This window comes from Rissa tridactyla, chromosome 7 (genome assembly GCF_028500815.1).
Source record: "Rissa tridactyla isolate bRisTri1 chromosome 7, bRisTri1.patW.cur.20221130, whole genome shotgun sequence".
NCBI classification, from domain to species: Eukaryota; Metazoa; Chordata; class Aves; order Charadriiformes; family Laridae; genus Rissa; species Rissa tridactyla.
Window position 1 is genome coordinate 54,747,667 of NC_071472.1, and position 17,173 is coordinate 54,764,839.

Here is a 17,173-nt window from a genome sequence, read left to right on the forward strand (position 1 = left end):
GTGAGGTCCTGGTCCCAGGTCCCCATTCTGTCCAGAGATGACTTTAACTTTTGTTTATCTTCAACAAAAATACTTTCAAGTTGTGATTTCTCTAGCAAAATGCTCTTTGCAGCCATGCTGGCTTTTCACGTTTCCTGCGTGTGTCAGCAGCCCCCTCCTGCTGTGCTGCTGTCATTTCGCTTCCTCCCCAAGAAACTCTTCAAATTTTGGCAAAGAGCAAGGTTGCAGTCAAGCTTTGGGCTCTCCAGGTTGGTCGTGAGGTTGTACTGGGTCCCCGAAGGCTTGGATGACTGACATGGTGGCTGCTGCTGGGCAGCTGATAGCGCACACCAGGATCTCCGTGTTTGTTTCCCATGCATAACCCCTGCTAAGCCCAAGCTAATCCCTGCCAAGCTGCTGATGGCACGCTAGCAAAGAACGCTTCTCCTTGTCTCTTCTCCCAGGTGGTGGCGAACGCCGTGGCTGCCTTGTCGGAAATCAGTGAATCGCATCCCAACAGCAACCTGCTGGATTTGAACCCTCAGAACATTAACAAGCTGCTGACGGCTTTGAACGAGTGCACGGAGTGGGGCCAGATCTTCATCCTGGACTGTCTGTCCAACTACAACCCCAAGGATGACCGCGAAGCTCAGAGGTATGCTTGTTCCTGGTCTTCGCCCGGCCCACTGAAGGTTATTTGGGAGCAGGCTTCTGGCAGTGTTGCAACCCTGAAAAGGGCTTGTAATGTCAGGGGTCTCTGTTCCGGTCTGTAACAGCACAAATAACACTCAAAGTAAAGGTTGAAAGAGAGACAACTTTGGGTAGTTTGGGCTGATGCTGGAAACCTGCCCCTGCCCGTTGCAGAACCGCTTCCTCTGTTTATCATTAGCTTCCCCCTCCCTCCCTGCATTTTTCCATTTAAAAGGCTAGTTCTTATGGGAACTGGCGCTACTGAGAAGGGATCAGCCCAAGACCAAACCTGTAACAATGGCTGACCCATCTGGAAGCGTTGTTTGGAGGATTTTCTGGTTTAAAGCAGAGCTATCAAATCCGGGTTTGCTTTGAGAGGTTATAGGCTTGTGGGCTTCCAAAGTACTGCAGGTCTGAGACTGGAATATTTTTTCCAACTAAAAACTGTTCTGTGATATGATAGAACTGAAAATAAAGGTAGGAAATTATTTTTCTTATCACACCAAATTCACCTTTGTGATTTTACCTTTAGCTGCCACGACTAAACCTAAATACAAAGACCTTAGGGTTTAGGTAGTGGGGTGTTAATTCGTGCGCTTCAAGCCACCTCCTCATCTGTGTCCAGAATCACAAAAACTCACATTCTATACCCAAGAGAACAAAAAACCAGCAAGGAAAATTACTTGAACAGGGGAATTCTCAGACTTGATGTATTTCATGTAGATGATGTGGAGGGTAGATGGGGAGGAAGGGGCACAAGCCCACGCGCAAAATCCTGGCAGGCCTTTTTGAATTTGGTGGGTTTCTTCGTTGACTGTTTTCTGAGGCACAAGAGATAGTCCACTTTTTTAAAAAGCCTGCCAGTAGTCTTGCTGGTTTGTGGGGTTTTTTTTTTTCCCCCCTACCTCCTTCTCTCCTGTGCTGTGTTTCTGTGCCAGAAACAGCTATTAATGAGTGCTAAAACCTGCAGAGATCTCCAGGGGGTCAGGCCAGTATTACGCTAGCTTTGCCAGAAAGGGACAGCTAGTTTGAACAGCTATGAACATGTCCCAGTTCCTCGTCCGTAATTCCTCTGAAGAGCGGTGTTATAAAACTGGGTGGGCAGTAACTGCTTTTACTCCTTTGTGTGGAGTTTGACTCTGGCAGCCTGCCTTATTTCAGGTAGGAAAATGACAGCGCCTAGTTTTATATAGTGTTCCCCTTTACAGCAAGGCTGGTGTCAGCGTCCCTGTGCATGGAGAAACTGAGGCACGGAGAGATGAAGCAGCTTTGGCGCGCCAGGGGACCTCGGGCAGAGGCAGCTGGGGACTGCCCCCGACTCTGACTTCGACTCCTCTGCTCCTCACTTAGCCGTGTTGCTTCCCTTCCAGGGTGGCTGAACGCAAATCTTTCAGGGAAAGAAACTTCAAGAGGCACAGATGGGAAGAAGATTGTTCTGGGTTAGCAATATGCAGGAGCGGGTGGGAAGAAACTTGACAGATGCTCTAAGAAAGACCATATGAACCCAAACTTCCTTTCTGCTTGGGATGGGTTGTTTAGGATGCTGTTGATTATAGGATCCACTGAGGCAAGTGGTGAAGCTGAGACTTGGGAGGATATTTAGGTCACGCTTTCCCTATATCTTCAGAATAGCACAAATCTTTTTTTTTTTCTTGGCAGAAGCAAATGGTTGACATGGCAGCAACCCCCCCAAGCAAGCCAGAAGCAAATATAACCTTCGAATGATTATATGGGGGCTGAAGTGTTTTTCTGATAGCAGTTTTGTTAAAGTTGTGTTTGTAAGTGACAGACAAGATCACAGAAATAGAGAATACCACCAGGCAAAGGCAGAAAGCTCTAATAACTGAACGTGTGCTGGGACTGCAGTGCTGAGAGCTGGAAGAGTTCCTGAGCCAACTGTGGCAGGAGAGGAACTTGAAGCTGTGAGAGAAGTCGTTCTTGTTTGCTTCCTGCTGTGTCCAGTAAAGCAGGACTTTGCCTGTTCTTTGTGAACAAACCAAATCAAAGTAGTGTCTGAGAAGCTGTCTTCAGACATGTACAGCCTCCTAAATTCAGATCTGAAATATTTGACTGTCTAAAATACATGTGAACCTTTTCTTCCTCCCTTGTCTCTAGTATTTGTGAACGGGTGACCCCTCGGCTGTCTCACGCCAACTCGGCAGTGGTGCTGTCAGCAGTGAAGGTCTTGATGAAGTTCCTGGAACTTCTTCCCAAGGACTCTGACTATTACAACATGCTGCTGAAGAAACTTGCCCCTCCACTGGTGACCCTGCTGTCTGGAGAGCCTGAAGTTCAGTACGTTGCCCTGAGGAACATCAACTTGATTGTGCAGAAAAGGTGAAGCCTCACGGGGGTGTTATTCCTGGGTTGTTGAAGGGCATCAGATATTTCCACGTGCACAGCACTTTGTTTAATCCAGGGTCAGATCCCTTGAGGGACGAATTAAGCGGTCTCATGACTCTAGTAGCCTGAATTAATTTTCTTTACAGCACACTTGTGATGCCGGTATCATATTACCTGCCTCTCTCTTCGTCACCTTCTTAAGAGCATGAAGAACTGCCTCTCATTAGACTATAAATCATATTGCGAATAGGAAGGAGGGGGTGACTCTACAGTGCAGTGTGACCTGTAGAAATTCAATGTGCCCGTGCTGTTCTCTTCAGCACAGAAGAAGCAGACTGGTGACATATTGATGTACAGTGCGTTGGCTTTTTTCACCAGGTTACTCCCACGAGCATGTTTAAATACTTGCTGGAAAGGTGGAATAGGTTGGATAGCACTTTGTGATGGTATTCGGGGCAGAGTTACTGTGCACTGGCATCTTGCAAGTGAAAGCAGAAGATGAGTTTGTAGGTGGATTTTGCATGGAGATAAGGATGTTATTCTTGCACTGAAAACGCTGTCATCCTCGACTGACTGCAGCGGTTGGCTCAGCAGTTCAAACGGAGGAAGTAGAGATGTAGGTGTAGTTAGGGAGATTTGAATTCTGCATTTTCTAGCTAAACAATTTTTTCCCCCAGCCTTCTAACTTTCTTCAAATTGTTGTTCTCATATGTTTGTTCGCATGTCCGGGACACAGAGTGACTCCATTCTGTTTCTCAGTGAACATTTGGGTGGATTTCTAAGCAAAAGATACCTTTGGTTAGGATAGAGCCTGTTGTTTTCACCTGTCTTGAGTGAAACGATGTTATATTCCCTCCAGGCCCGAAATCCTGAAGCAGGAAATCAAGGTGTTCTTTGTGAAGTACAACGACCCCATCTATGTCAAACTGGAGAAACTGGACATCATGATCCGCCTAGCTTCTCAAGCAAACATTGCCCAGGTCAGCTGAGGAACTTCTGATGTGTTCTGGGGGTGGAAAACCCTCTCGTGGTCCTTGTGTGAGGATGTGTGCAACTACTGCTGGCGTTGTCCTGGCTTTTAGGGATCACTGTCCCTGGTATAGTTGCTCTTTGCAGCTGCTTAATGGGAGATGTTGGAGTTTCCTCCAGAATTTAAATGTTAATAGCGTGGTATGTCTTGCGTTGTGACCCGTTAGGTAGAACTTGTTTTACAGCTCCCAATTCTAGGAGGAGAGCTGATGTCTCCTGTCAGATGAGTCACCGCTAGTGCTGAGGTTGGAGTGAGCGCCTTGTTTCCAGCGAGAGGTGTGCCTGTAATGGAGGCATTCAGGAAGGCCAGAGATTACTGAAGTGTGAATTTCAAGTGTATTCGTTAAATTATTAAACCCTTGCACAGGCACTCTTCAGAGCTAAAATAATATTTATTTTGCTTAAGTTGCTTCCAGAGTGGAAACTGTACTAAGCTAAAGCCAAATTGCATTGAGACTGCCTAAAGTGTAGTTTCTCTGTGGATTTGATGTCGTTTTAATCCAAATTCCTTTCTTAAAGGAAGTGTTCTCAAGTGCCATCCTGGCCACAAGACCTAACACTAATGCAGAATGATTAATGCCTCTGGTTAGTGCTATTATTGTCCTATCCTAATTGTCACAAACCAGTTTCATTTAATGTGACATTTTTAAGTGGCTCTCTTCAGCTCTCTCCTCTGATGTTTTTATGGAACAGAGCAAGGTAATTCATACCCCTTTTGTACTAGGGACATGGAAAACATTTTAGAAATTGGTTTCCATGAGAATGTATTCAGAATTTTCTGTTTGCTCTTGGTAGGCTCCATACCAATTTTAATGCATAATGTTTGGATGGTGCAGGTTGTTTGGATGAAAGTCAGTGGTGTCTGGAGGGCAAAGTCTGGGACTGGGATCTGCGGACTAATATAACGAATGAATCTCTTCCTGGCTCTAAAGAGGTGTTCCTAAAACCAACCCAAGCTTCATCAGAAATACTCCCTGAAATGAGACCCAAGGAGAGCAGGTTTCTATCCGCATCCTCCCAGCCCGGCTTGTCGAGACTTCATCTCTGAGCCCGTTCTAGACCGAAGCAGCAGACTAGTTGAATCCGAGGCACTCAGACTTGAGCAGGATTTGCAAAGCATAAGCTACTAAACCAGGGTGCCCTAAGTAGTGTGCAGCATAGATCATCCAAGGAAATAATAAAACTTCAAAACACAGATGTCCTGTCTACTCCTTGCAGATTTATTTGTCTGCAGTCTGGCCCTTCAAGGCCTCTTTATCTTGCCATCGTTCTGAGCAATTGGCATCGGCTAGAGATTTTTCAAACAAGCGTCTCGCTTTATGCTGTTCACCTCTCCCTTGCAATCTATTTGTGACATCACGATGAAATCCCTGATGTCATGTTTGACATGAGAAACTGAAACAAATGAGATTTTGAGGGAATATAAATTGCATAGGGTCTTTTTTTTTCTTTTTAATCACTTTTTTCTAAGCTAAGTGATTTGTTTAAGACAAAGTAGCTTTTTAGCTAGTAGTCTGCAACATCCCGGCAGGTCCTGGTTTAAGCCCTTGTTCAGTGTCCATTAGCAAAAAGACTGAGACAAAATAGTAAATCTTACTCTTAAGAGGGGAAATATCTTCACGCTGTTATTAATCTCTGTATAGGTGTTCCAGGGTGTCCTCAGATCTCCTCTGTATCCTCCTTTTGGATCCAGACGTTCATCTCAGCACAGAAAAGGAGAGATCAAAAATGGTTGTTGCTGAGGGCTTTGCGTACAGCGAACATAGAACAATAAATACAATAAAGAATACATAAAATCTATGCGCATGGATGTGACCCCTATTTCACTGTATTTTCAGCGTAAGAAGGAACAGCAACGTTTTAAGTTTGGCAGGGCTGATTTTGTCCCTGCCTCTTGTTCAGGGGAATTTGAAAATAATCTAGACTGAGCCGTCTTTTGGCTTTGGCCAGCCTAAACCAAGCCAGTGGGTTTCAGAGATGGAGGCAGATTGCAGAGTTTGACTGTGATAGCTTTGAATGTGTGCAGCTAGCTGTGGAAGAATAAATCGTGCTCGTGTTCTGGTATTCAAGTAGCGTCGCTTGTCAGAGTGGGATGTTCTCTCGGCGTGACCCCAGGGACTGACGTTGGTGCGCTTTCTCTGCAGGTCCTGGCAGAGCTCAAGGAATACGCTACTGAGGTGGACGTTGACTTTGTGCGCAAGGCTGTCCGAGCAATTGGGCGCTGTGCCATCAAGGTTGAGGCAAGTATCTGAAACGGGCTTTTCTGTGGCTCTCTGTCCTCAAAAAGAGTGATGAGCTTTGCCGTCTCGTTCCCACACCACACAAATTTTCTTCACTCCCGTGTTGGCAGTCAAGGGACCCGGCTACGTCATGCTCACGGACAAAGCCCCAGCTGAACAGGAGGGCTGGTGAGCTCCAGTTGAGTACATCACAGGAGGGTGGTGTGCTCCCCTCAGACCTCAGCTTGTAGGCAGAGCGAGTCAGCTCCATCCTTGATGGAATATTTCACTGTACTGGCTTCAATGGAACAACGACAACTTACACAGGAAACAATGACAACTCCTTTAATAGCTGCGTCCCAGCCTTTTGAAAGGGGAAGGAGAAGAGATTGTGCGGAGGAGCTCAGTATTATGAAATATTTTGCGTCCCCCCTTTTCAGCTGAAGAGAACGCAAGCGTAGAATTCCAGAGATCTGGGGCACTTATGTGCAATTTGCGCAAACATAGAGTGACCCTATCTGCTTGTCTAGTGTTAGAGGTCCATGTAGCTTGTAGCTTCATTTGGAATGTGCTCTCTTCAGCCTAGATGCTTATGCAAATAAGTTCCCAAGAACCTCTGCAGTTATCCAAAACAGCAGTCTGAAATGTCCTCTGCAGGTTGAACATCCACCAAAACGCTCATAATAGAATATTATTTTTTTTTTAGTGTTAATTTCCCTGTAAATGAATCTGGTAGGCTTGACAGGAGCTCAGAAAGCCTGTGAAGAGAGGGAAGGCTTATGCTGGGGTGTTGGGACTTTTCAGTAAACTGATAACTGAGTGCAAAATGTCACATAAGTGGTCTAATTTCAGCTGAGCTCATTTAGCTTTTGCTAAAGTGTGTTCCCATGAGCATTGCCTGACAGCACATTTAAATAAAAACCTAATCATGCCTGGCTGAGTATCGTGCCAGTGCACAGGTTTCCCTTGTTGCAGCTAAACTACTGTAAGTCTGTTGCAAGAGGGCACAAACTTCTTTCGCGAGTCACCTGCCCATGCAGCCTTCTCTTCCTCCTTCAGCTCTTAAGGGCTTATCACTGCCATGGGCTTTCTTTTAAGCGGGGCCCAATAGAGCGGGTGATCGCTGTCTCTGTGTCATGTCTGCAGTTCAAAATACCATCATGCTCCTTCCGCGTTGGTGCAGGCAGGAGACTCTCTGGCTAGAGCCACAGCAGTGACGGTACAAAATGCTCTGGAGAACATAAGAGGGCTACTGAGAAGTAAAAAGGAGCTGGTGGCAGCCCTTTCTGTAGCAATGCTTGTGCTGGGGAGCGGGAGCTTGCTTTAGTTCTCGGTGGGGACTTTCTCACTGGGACTTGGCCATGTGTCTGTCCTAGTTTCTCATGAAAGGTGGTGTGTTCCTGCAGTATCAGGTTGTTTTTAGTTTTTATCCTTTCTTGCCCTCATCCCTTACATTCTTTCTTCCCATCCTTGATACCATGACAGTCATATTCAATATGCAAAGGACTAATAATAATGTCCCATCAAATTTGCAGTGACCCTCTAACTGTGTGATTGTGCGTCTCTCAGTAAGTAGTGTTAACCTTGATTTTTAGCAACCCTCCTTTGAAGGCGCTGCTGCTAAAGATGAGGTCTGTTTACTCCTCTGATAAGAGCTAGATTTAAAGAGGGTGAGTATAGAACAGCTCATTATGGTGTCCTCATCTCTAGGTTAATCCCTGTCCCCAGTGCATCTGTGCTTACTAGAGGCTGTTTGCACTGAGTTATGACTAATGGAAGAGCGTTCTTACAGCCATCAGTGTCCAAGTTCCCAAGGCTTAGAAATCTGCTTTTTGACATAGGGCACAGCCAGCAGGAGCTGTTGATGAATGAGTATTCATGGGGAACCGCAGCTCTGCCTTCAAGGATCCTACTCTTGTCTAATCGTCTCTCTTAGAAGAGTAAGACAGTAAATAAATTTGCCTGCTGTGACGGCGCCGTGGAGCAAGTGTAGCGTTGCCTTTGCTGCGCACAGTGCATGGTGCTAACAGCAGAGGTAGCGCTCATTTTGGAAATGTAAGCAATACGTATGCTGAATTGCAGGGCTGATGGATTTTGCCCAGGCTTTGCCAGTCGTGCTGGTTTGGGGGGTGTCAGAACGTTGTTTGGTGTGGGTAGACCAGCTGGGCTCAGAGGTGGCTTGGGTGTCTCTACAGCAAACTGTGTGGTGTAGCTAGACTTGGCAGCGTGAGGTGAGTGGGTTGTGCATTGGTTTGCTCCAGTGGCAGCACTAGACGAATCTGATGCTTTTGATTGTAAGGAAATAAAGTACCACTCCTATGGGAAAAGGAAATGAAGTGGATGCAGTAAGAATAGTGATTCCTCTGGAGCAAAGGAGAAACAGAAGGAACTGTATTAGAGGGGGATCTGTCTCAGTTCCAGGAGATTGTGCCAGCAGCCCAGTTCTTAGAAATCATTGAGGCTTATGGCTGCGAGCGTGGCCTGTACCGCTTCAGTCGTCTTGCGGGCTTTCATTTGATTTCTACAGAAAAACAAAGCAAGTCTGCTGTTGGTTGGTTGTCCTTCCTCACTCCAGCTTGAGAGCTGTTCTGGTTGGGGCACTCTTTCATGAGTTTGCAAAGCACTGCAGTCCCCAGGGATGTCCACCTTCAAATAGCAACGTGTTTACAAGGGATGGGGTGTGCTGAGATGTATTTTGCTACAGGGAAATTTTGTTAGAGGGACTGCTGTACTGTGCACGTGCCCACATAACTGCTCACCTTCCAAGGGACTCTTGGGCTGAAAAATCAATACTGCGTATTTCAAAGTGGATGTTTTGCTTTTCCTGGAAAAATCACGCTTTGAAGTGTCTAAAGAAAAATAAACCTTAATTTGCTTTTTCCTTGAATTCTTCAGCTCTTAAAGCTTTGCTAATTGTAGGCTCTGATAAGGCTGGACTGCTTGTCACAAAGAGTGATTGATGCTGTAGGTTCTGTAGAGTGGAGTTGGCTTAGGACAGATTTACCCCCAAATGCCCCTTAAGGCCACTTGTTAAAACATCGAGCCAAAGGTGTTGAGAAACTGATAAGAGATGAAGTTGCAAGCTCTGAAGCATCCGGCTTGCAAGGGCTTTGAGTGGGGTTCCCAGTGTGAGCAATGGCAGCCTGCGTTGAGCCAGGGCCGTGGTCGGTCTCCGTGAAATGCAAGAGTCCTCCAGGTCACAGGCCTCAAATCTCTTCTTGAGCAGGAGAAGTGATCAGAGCAGGACCCTGTCGGATTGCCATTTCACTGCCTCTGTCGTGGCATAGTACCCATAAAGCCGTGCTAAGGAGGGAGAGATATCATAAAAAAATATAAAACCAGTCATATAATTTTATATGATACCTCTCCTTACTCTGATACCAATTGTATTGGATTTTTTTTCTGTTTGGTGTGAATTTCAGGGGAGAGTCTTAGGGCCTTGAGTGCCACTTTGCAAGGACAGAGCAAATGCTGGTTTATAGCGTCCCCTCTCTTGGCTGATCCCCGTGCCCGCATTGCCCCTGTGGGCCGGGTTTGTGAGAGACCGCAGCTAGAGTCACGAGGGCAAGAAACCACCAAGAGGTTTTAGTCTCTGCTTGTCCCAAATTCAGCTCTACAAGTCTTGAGCTTTGTCCTTGACGTTTTTGCCCGTTCTCAAAAAACTGATTCCTGTGACTTAAATGCCACTTCATTCCTCCTCCTCCTCCTGCCCAGCCTTCAAGTGCTCTGAAAGCGAAGGGGACTATTAGCTCACTTGAACTGCAAAATCCACCTACGTTGCTATTGTTTGTGCCCTACGATGTTTGTCTCGATCCTGAATGCTTTATGAATGTTCTGATGGGGCTGCCTAGGCAGTGTCGTGAGCAGTCTGCTCCTCACATTAATCACCAGCTGCGTAATGAGGCTTCATGTGTGCTCTGCTAGTAGCCAAATTGCTGTCCTTATTTGAGACTCCCTGGTGCTGGAGTTGGTTGCTCCTGTGATGTCCTGCCTGACTGTGCTATTTGGGAATAGATCTCCCGGAACTGTTTGCCTCTAACTCCAGTTCTGGTTCCTGGAGTGTGCCAGTTTCCAGTCTTTGTTATCTTACAGTGCCTGTGGCTGGGAATTTTGAACTAATTAACGTGAAACTGCGTTGTCAACAGCTGGATTTCTATTTATAGCCGTATCTTCACATGTTACTAGTGACCTCACCCCCAAAATACTGAGCCTGTTGCTGGTGTGAGCTGCTTTTTGCTGCTGTTCTTGCAGTGTGATTGACAGCGTGTTTTTTTCCTGCCCTCTGGCTTCCCCAGACACCCTTCTGCAGTCCCTGTCAAAACTCTCCCAGCCATGATGGCCACAGCTTGGACAAGTCTGAGAGCTCATTCGGTGGCCTGTTTCAGCTGCTAGCTAGCAAGAGGGTGATGGAAGTAATGATGCAGGCAATGTTCTTAATGTCGCTTGTGTGGTGACCCAGCTCTCTACTGGCACAGTTACTTTTCGCAGGAGCTGGAGTCAGCTGGGATCTCCAGTGTAATACACTTGTCAGCCTGTAGGCTTTTTCTGGACGTACATACTGAGTTGGTAGCTGTCCTTTTGTTTTCCCCCTCTGGGCCTTTTCTCATATGCGTGCCTCCTTCCTCAGCACGTGCTGTGGGCTGGGAAGGAGTGTTTCTTCACCTTGTTTTAATTGAATTGTTCTGTTCTTCTCTCCAGCAATCTGCGGAGCGCTGTGTAAGCACGCTGCTAGACCTCATCCAGACCAAGGTCAACTATGTGGTCCAGGAGGCCATTGTTGTCATCAGGGACATCTTCCGCAAGTACCCCAACAAGTACGTGAAAGTAATATAAGGCTTTTGCAAGCCCTTGTCTCCTAGCATGAGAATAGAGCAACACAAAACTCACTCAACATAGATTACTAGGGCTCTGAAGCAAAGGTGGCCCTTTATTCTGCAAAGCAGTGTCCGTTCTGATTCTAGCTCCGAGTACGGTAGAATTCAGATGTTGGCTCTAGATGAGGTATCAGCCTGACACATTATTAGTTTGAATTGAAACCTTTTCCTTCCCTGCCGCTCCATCTTGAAGCCTTAATCAGAAGGTAGTAAAGCTCTTAGAGAATGCCAGAAGAAAAATTGGACCAAGTTTATCATGTCAGGCTCCTGGTTTTGCTGGTCTCCTCTAGAAGGCTTATATACAAAATTCACAGCTCTCATGGTCCAAGATCCCAGCCAGATTGTGCTGAACAAAACGCTGCTGGCTTTCTCCATCGAGCATTCTCTCTGGCTTGGGCAGTACGCAGCTGCTTTTAAGCTGTTTCTGCAACAAGGTTTTGTCTCTTCTACAGAGCAGCAGCAGTGTCTTTCAGCAGAGACTTCATGATCACCTAAAAAGTAATATGGGACATCTGCAAGCCTCTCTGGCAATTTCTGCTGTCAGTTACAAGATAGATTGCCTGCTTATGACAGGGGTGCCCACGCATGGGAGCAGGGGAAGCTAAATAATTAGCGTAGGGTATTGTCTGTTTTACAGCAAAGCCTTTGGGGAAGTGTAATATCCAGTTTAGAGTTACCAGTCTGAAGCCGCCAGCGGGGCTGCAGGATCTGATACAGACTCATGGTTTGAACTGTTGGATCAAATTTTCCCTTCAGCAAAACATGGAGGGAGGCAGCTTTATCTCGAATTCCACATCTGGGTGGTCTTGCTGATTAACGCAACTGCAAAGCTCTTGAGAGACCCGGTGAGATGTTAGTGCTCAGCTTGGAAAAACAAAAAGGCTAGGAATATCTTCTGTAGTTGAGTGAAAACGCTGCTCGTTGTGTAGAAATACAAGGCATTGTAATTCAGTACAGCATTCTCTGCAGAATGATGTGTGCAGAGATGGAGGAACACAAGTTGAATTCGCCCCAGTAATCCACCTGTGCTCTGACAAATCAGGTATGAAAGCATCATTGCCACTCTCTGCGAGAACCTAGATTCCCTGGATGAGCCGGATGCCAGAGCTGCCATGATCTGGATAGTGGGCGAATACGCAGAAAGAATTGACAATGCAGATGAGCTGTTGGAGAGCTTTTTGGAGGGCTTCCATGATGAAAGCACTCAGGTAAAATTGTGTTCTGCATCTTATCTGTAGCGTTTCATGCAGTGTATGTGTGGGAACGGATGGTAAATATTATTGCAGTGGTCAGAAAATACCTGCCAATGAAAACTCCAATATTTAGCTAAAATAAAGCTCTTGGGAGTCTGTAGACTTGCTCTGTTGTCTGTATCTTCCAAAGTTCTCTTCTTGGAAGGATAAGACAGAACATGAGGGGTTTCTAGATGTTGCATACTTCTTGGGGAATAGGGGCTAGGACGTACAGAAGAATAGTGATGAGATGCATAAAAGTATGACGTAAATCTCAGTGTGCTGGTCAGGGACTTGTCTGCGAAATTGTTTTGCAGCAGGCAAGAGTCTGAGTCTCATTGTACTGGGTTTCACTGGCAAAGAATAGTGCAATGCAGTTAGAAAGCATAGGACTTGAGTTTCGTAGCAGTAAAGGATGTTCAGACTTGGGAGACGCTGCTAAAGCATGGATGAATTTTCTAATCTCTACTGCGTCCCTCCCTTTCTCTTAGGTGCAGCTCACCCTACTGACTGCTATAGTGAAGCTGTTCTTAAAAAAGCCTTCTGAGACGCAGGAGCTGGTTCAGCAGGTCCTCAGCCTGGCCACACAGGTAAGCCAAGGTACCCCCAGACACTGTGCTGGCCTGCCGAGTGGTGTCTCCCATCTTCCAGGCCAGCCAGCTGTGCAGTAGATAGGATTCAAGCACGTTCCTCCTAAAGATGAGGGATTTGACTCCATTTAAGAGCTGCTCTGTGCCTGTTACCATGCCATTTGATATCTGCTTTCTCCTCCTTAGCTCTTGCTTCATCCTAATTCTGTTCTCCCACCAAATGAAACATTAAGAACAGGGTAGAGTTATGAAGAAACCAAAACATTTTCTCCTTGAAGGTGGCTTGCAGTTAAAACATCTGGAGCTATGACACAGGGAAAGGGCCTGGCAAAGGCTTTGTTTTGCGAACAGCAAAGCTTAAGCAGTGCTATGAAAAAGAAAGAACTGAGGTTTGGGTTTTTTTTTTTCCTTTGTACTTGGATACTGTCAACCAATGTCACAGCTTTGCTGGAGGCTGTAACAGTGGGTTAAGATCCCGGATTCATTATGCATGAGATGCTGAGTTATGAGCTCGGATCACTGCAGGCAGGGCTGGGCTTGAGCTGGCAGACAGAAGCGCTGTAGTTTGGGAGGGCAGAAGTGGAGATGTCCTGGTGGCAGGAGTGGGTGAGACCTCAGCTGATCCTCCTACACTCCCTGGCTGTAATGACTGGGTCATCTGTGTGGTGGCGTAGTCCAAAATGTGCAGCTCTTTTCCAGACCTGCTGTGTCAAGTGGTGACAATAGTCCCCCAGCTGTTCTGAATGGGCTGCGATTTGTTTCTGAGCAGAAAACCTGGAGTCAATCATCACCTGGCCTTTTTGGTTCTCTCTGCTGCAGAAAGTCGTGGCTGTGTACTTATTAGTTTTTAAAACTTTTGCTCATCCCTTTGTGGGTGTTGTATTGGTCAGTGGCAACAAATCTGTGGCTTGCTTTTCTTGCTTCAAAACCTGCTGTTAGGCAAGTGCTCAGCTCTTCTTTAGAGAGGGGTGGGCCAAGGGCAAGCTGTATCATTTGTTTAAGCCACCAGAAGAAAGGTACTAAGTGTTAAAACCCACTATGCTGAGTCACATAACGCTTAATGGCACCCTAGGAATATAATAGGCGTCTGTTTTTTTCTGTTTGTCACAAATGTTGATTCAGACTGGCTTCTTGTATTTTATATGAATAATAAGTCAATGTAGGATAACTGGCTGTAAAACACTAAAAAAACTTATACTTCAAGGTCTGATTTCTAGGTAGAGATACTGTTCTTCACTTGAGCGGGAGAGTAATTACACGTGTGTTTTTCTTTGCCCAGCTTAGGTATTGTTGCACTTTGAGTGTCTCTTAGGGTATGTTTGCACAGCAAACTGCAGGTGTGATTGTAGCAGGAGCCACCTTAACCCAGCCAACACTGGTAAAAATAGTAATGAAGCAGCTGGGGATGGGAGGGACACAGATGTGTAGCGGTGATCAAGGTCCCTGGCAAGCCTGTAATCTAATGGATGGCACAGAGCCTCTACATCTCCATTGCTGTTGTCTCTCTGGCCTGGTGGGTATCTAAGCTAGCATGGGTTCATTGGTATGCGCCGCGGGTGTGCGTGCAGACCCTGGAGAACGGAGAATTGGGAGAAATGTGGAAAGGGAAGATCTGAGCCTCTTGTTCCAGTAGATTTGCTAAAGTTTCAAGTCTGTTTATTTGGCTGTGGGAAGCAACAGTCAGTCTCGAATCTGTATGTGCCTGCCAGTAGGAGCATGTGGTCTTTCATGTCTGCCCTTGCAGAAGCCCCGCCTGGTCTCAAACTGTGCTGCAGGCAGGATGCGGAGATTCTTGTAGGAATTGTTAAGGGCGAAGGGTGTAAAGAGTCCGCAACTTCACCATTAAACTGAAAAACAGCACTGCAGAGAAATCTATCAGTTGACCCAGACATTGTATCTAGGTCCTTATGAGCAGAATGAGCGTAGCATGCTCAGGCTCATTACAAATAGGGGCTTTGCTGCATGCCTGAGAATGTCTTGAGACAGAGGGCAGAGAGGCAGGTCAGCAGCAGCGTGAATGAGATCACAGAAGAGGAAAAGAAATGCCAGGGAGGAAGGCTAATGAGGTGTACAATATGTTGCCAGAATTTTACGGGGAGGGGAAAAAACCTCAGAAACATTTACCCTGTTACTCTGCTGACGTGGGGGTTAAAAGTCCTGGCTCTTGTTTCCATGAACAGTTCAAACGTGCTGCACTATAACGTGAAGGCACACCCCCTCCCTATGCCTAGACCGTTAGCTGCAAACTATCAGCAAACTCACTTTGCTGCTCTGGGCAGAACTGTTCGGAAAGGAGAGAAATAATTAGTGCTTCATGCAGAGGCAGAAGTATCTGCAGTAAAACAAGGGTATTACTGACAGCTGGAGAACTGATGAAGTATCCCAACTGCGATCATTAGCATCTTTCCGTACTTCATTAGATAACTAAAAGGCAGGATAAATAAGATCTCTTTTGGTATGAAGAATACAGCTTATTAAGATCCATCCTGGAGCTCTGCAGGGTCTTTTTGTCCTGTAGTGCCCTTGGGTACCTCATATATTTCCAGGAATTTTGGGTCATTCTGTTTCAATATGCAGTATTGCGTGTCTGCTCTTAGTATGTGACAGTCATTTTGACTCACCTTCCTGTCTGCACCCCCTTGAAGTTCTCCTGACACTTACTGCTACGTGAAGTGGCAGGAGAGTTTGGAAAGCAGTTGATAGTTCTGTGGGATGGAGCAATTGTGGGATGTAAATCCTGGGCTTTTTGCTCCCTGACCAGCTGGGCAGGAAGCCAAGCATTAATACTTGGGTTCTTGCTTTTAATTTTGGGATGTTCATCACAACAAGCCGTTCATAACATCATTCTGAAATTGGTGACTGTCGCTACTAGACGGCTGGGTTTTTTAATCCAGCAGAATCGCTCCTAGAAAAATTAAGTGGTTACAGGTGTTAGTTCCCTCCGTCCTGTGACTGATGTGTTGCTTTGTCTCAGGATTCTGACAACCCAGACCTGCGGGATCGTGGCTACATCTACTGGCGCCTTCTTTCCACGGATCCAGTGACTGCCAAAGAAGTGGTCCTCTCGGAAAAGCCACTTATTTCTGAAGAGACCGATCTGATTGAACCGACTCTGCTGGATGAGCTGATCTGCCACATTGGATCTCTGGCTTCTGTGTACCACAAACCACCCAACGCTTTTGTGGAGGGGAGCCATGGGATCCACCGCAAACACTTGCCAATTCACCATGGAAGGTAAGCTGAGGCAACCGTGGTGATAATGGACAGTCCAAAAGAAGATGTAAGGACCTTTTATAACACACTAGTGTTTTTTATTGATTCCGTAGGGGCTCGCAGGTCATTCAAGGAGCCATTTCATTGTAGGATTTAATCCTGGGTATGTAGTTCCTGAGTTCCTGGGTCAGAAGATAAAGGAAGTATCAAAGCTCTTGTGTGAGAAGCTATACTGGTTTTTGGAAAGACACTGCCTATAAGCCTTCTTGACGTGAGAGTTTGAGTAAAAAAGTAGAAGCTTTGGGTAACTGGTGCAAGGGCATGCTTCCAGGATGTGTGATAAAAACAAGCATCTTACAGAAGGATACACTTTGATTTTGCAAGAGCTTTTGCTAGAGCAAGGGCACAGCTTTAAAAGCCTCATTTGTGTAGAATAATACCAGTTTCCTGAGCAGGGAGGTACAGGGATCCTTTGCAGTTGGAATAGGACATGGGGAAGGACTGGTAAAACTGTCTTTTCTCACTTGCAAGGGGAGTGTAAAAGCCATCGAAGCCCCATCACTGAAAACTATTTGGGCTTAAAAGAAGATGGCTGGACTGATGTGGTTCTGTTTGGCCTTTGGGGTGGAGTCGGGGCAAAATGCTTTGGCTTATTGTCTGGAGCTTTAATGCTTCCCCGCGATGGCAGTCCCGGAAGGGGGTCAGACCTGCAGGAGCAGGCAGTACAGTGGTCCTGAGCTGCGGCCGTGTTGCTGTTGAGCCTGTTCCCATGGTTCCTCATTCAGGTAAGCAGTGCTATTTGCACTAACGGTATTAATTACAAATGTAAGCGTGCTTTACAGCAGGAGGCAGAGTATCCAGGCTTACCTCTTAATAATATTCCCAAAGTGACATTTGGAGTGCTAATTTTTTGCTGTTGCACTGATAAATCAGTGTGCAATGCTGCTCCTTTTCTATTTTCTGACACCACTTCTCTGCTATTCTTAGCAACTAAAGCTATTTCT

The 17,173-nt window shown here is 46.2% G+C and overlaps 1 protein-coding gene across 15 annotated transcripts in view; it reads left to right on the forward strand.

Moving 5' to 3' along the window:
* The window catches only part of AP2B1 (adaptor related protein complex 2 subunit beta 1), a 79,301-nt gene that overhangs the window by 22,203 nt on the left and 39,925 nt on the right, over positions 1-17,173 (forward strand). For all 15 annotated transcript variants that reach the window (XR_008467636.1, XR_008467635.1, XR_008467634.1 and 12 more), the window contains 8 exons: positions 444-634; positions 2,785-3,006; positions 3,872-3,992; positions 6,186-6,281; positions 10,959-11,074; positions 12,177-12,342; positions 12,858-12,956; positions 15,931-16,190. Coding sequence is in view for 12 of the 15 variants with exons in the window: in XM_054208289.1 (XP_054064264.1) it covers positions 444-634; positions 2,785-3,006; positions 3,872-3,992; positions 6,186-6,281; positions 10,959-11,074; positions 12,177-12,342; positions 12,858-12,956; positions 15,931-16,190 (1,271 nt within the window). In the remaining 3 variants the exon portion in view is untranslated. The remainder of the gene's footprint in view (positions 1-443; positions 635-2,784; positions 3,007-3,871; positions 3,993-6,185; positions 6,282-10,958; positions 11,075-12,176; positions 12,343-12,857; positions 12,957-15,930; positions 16,191-17,173) is intronic.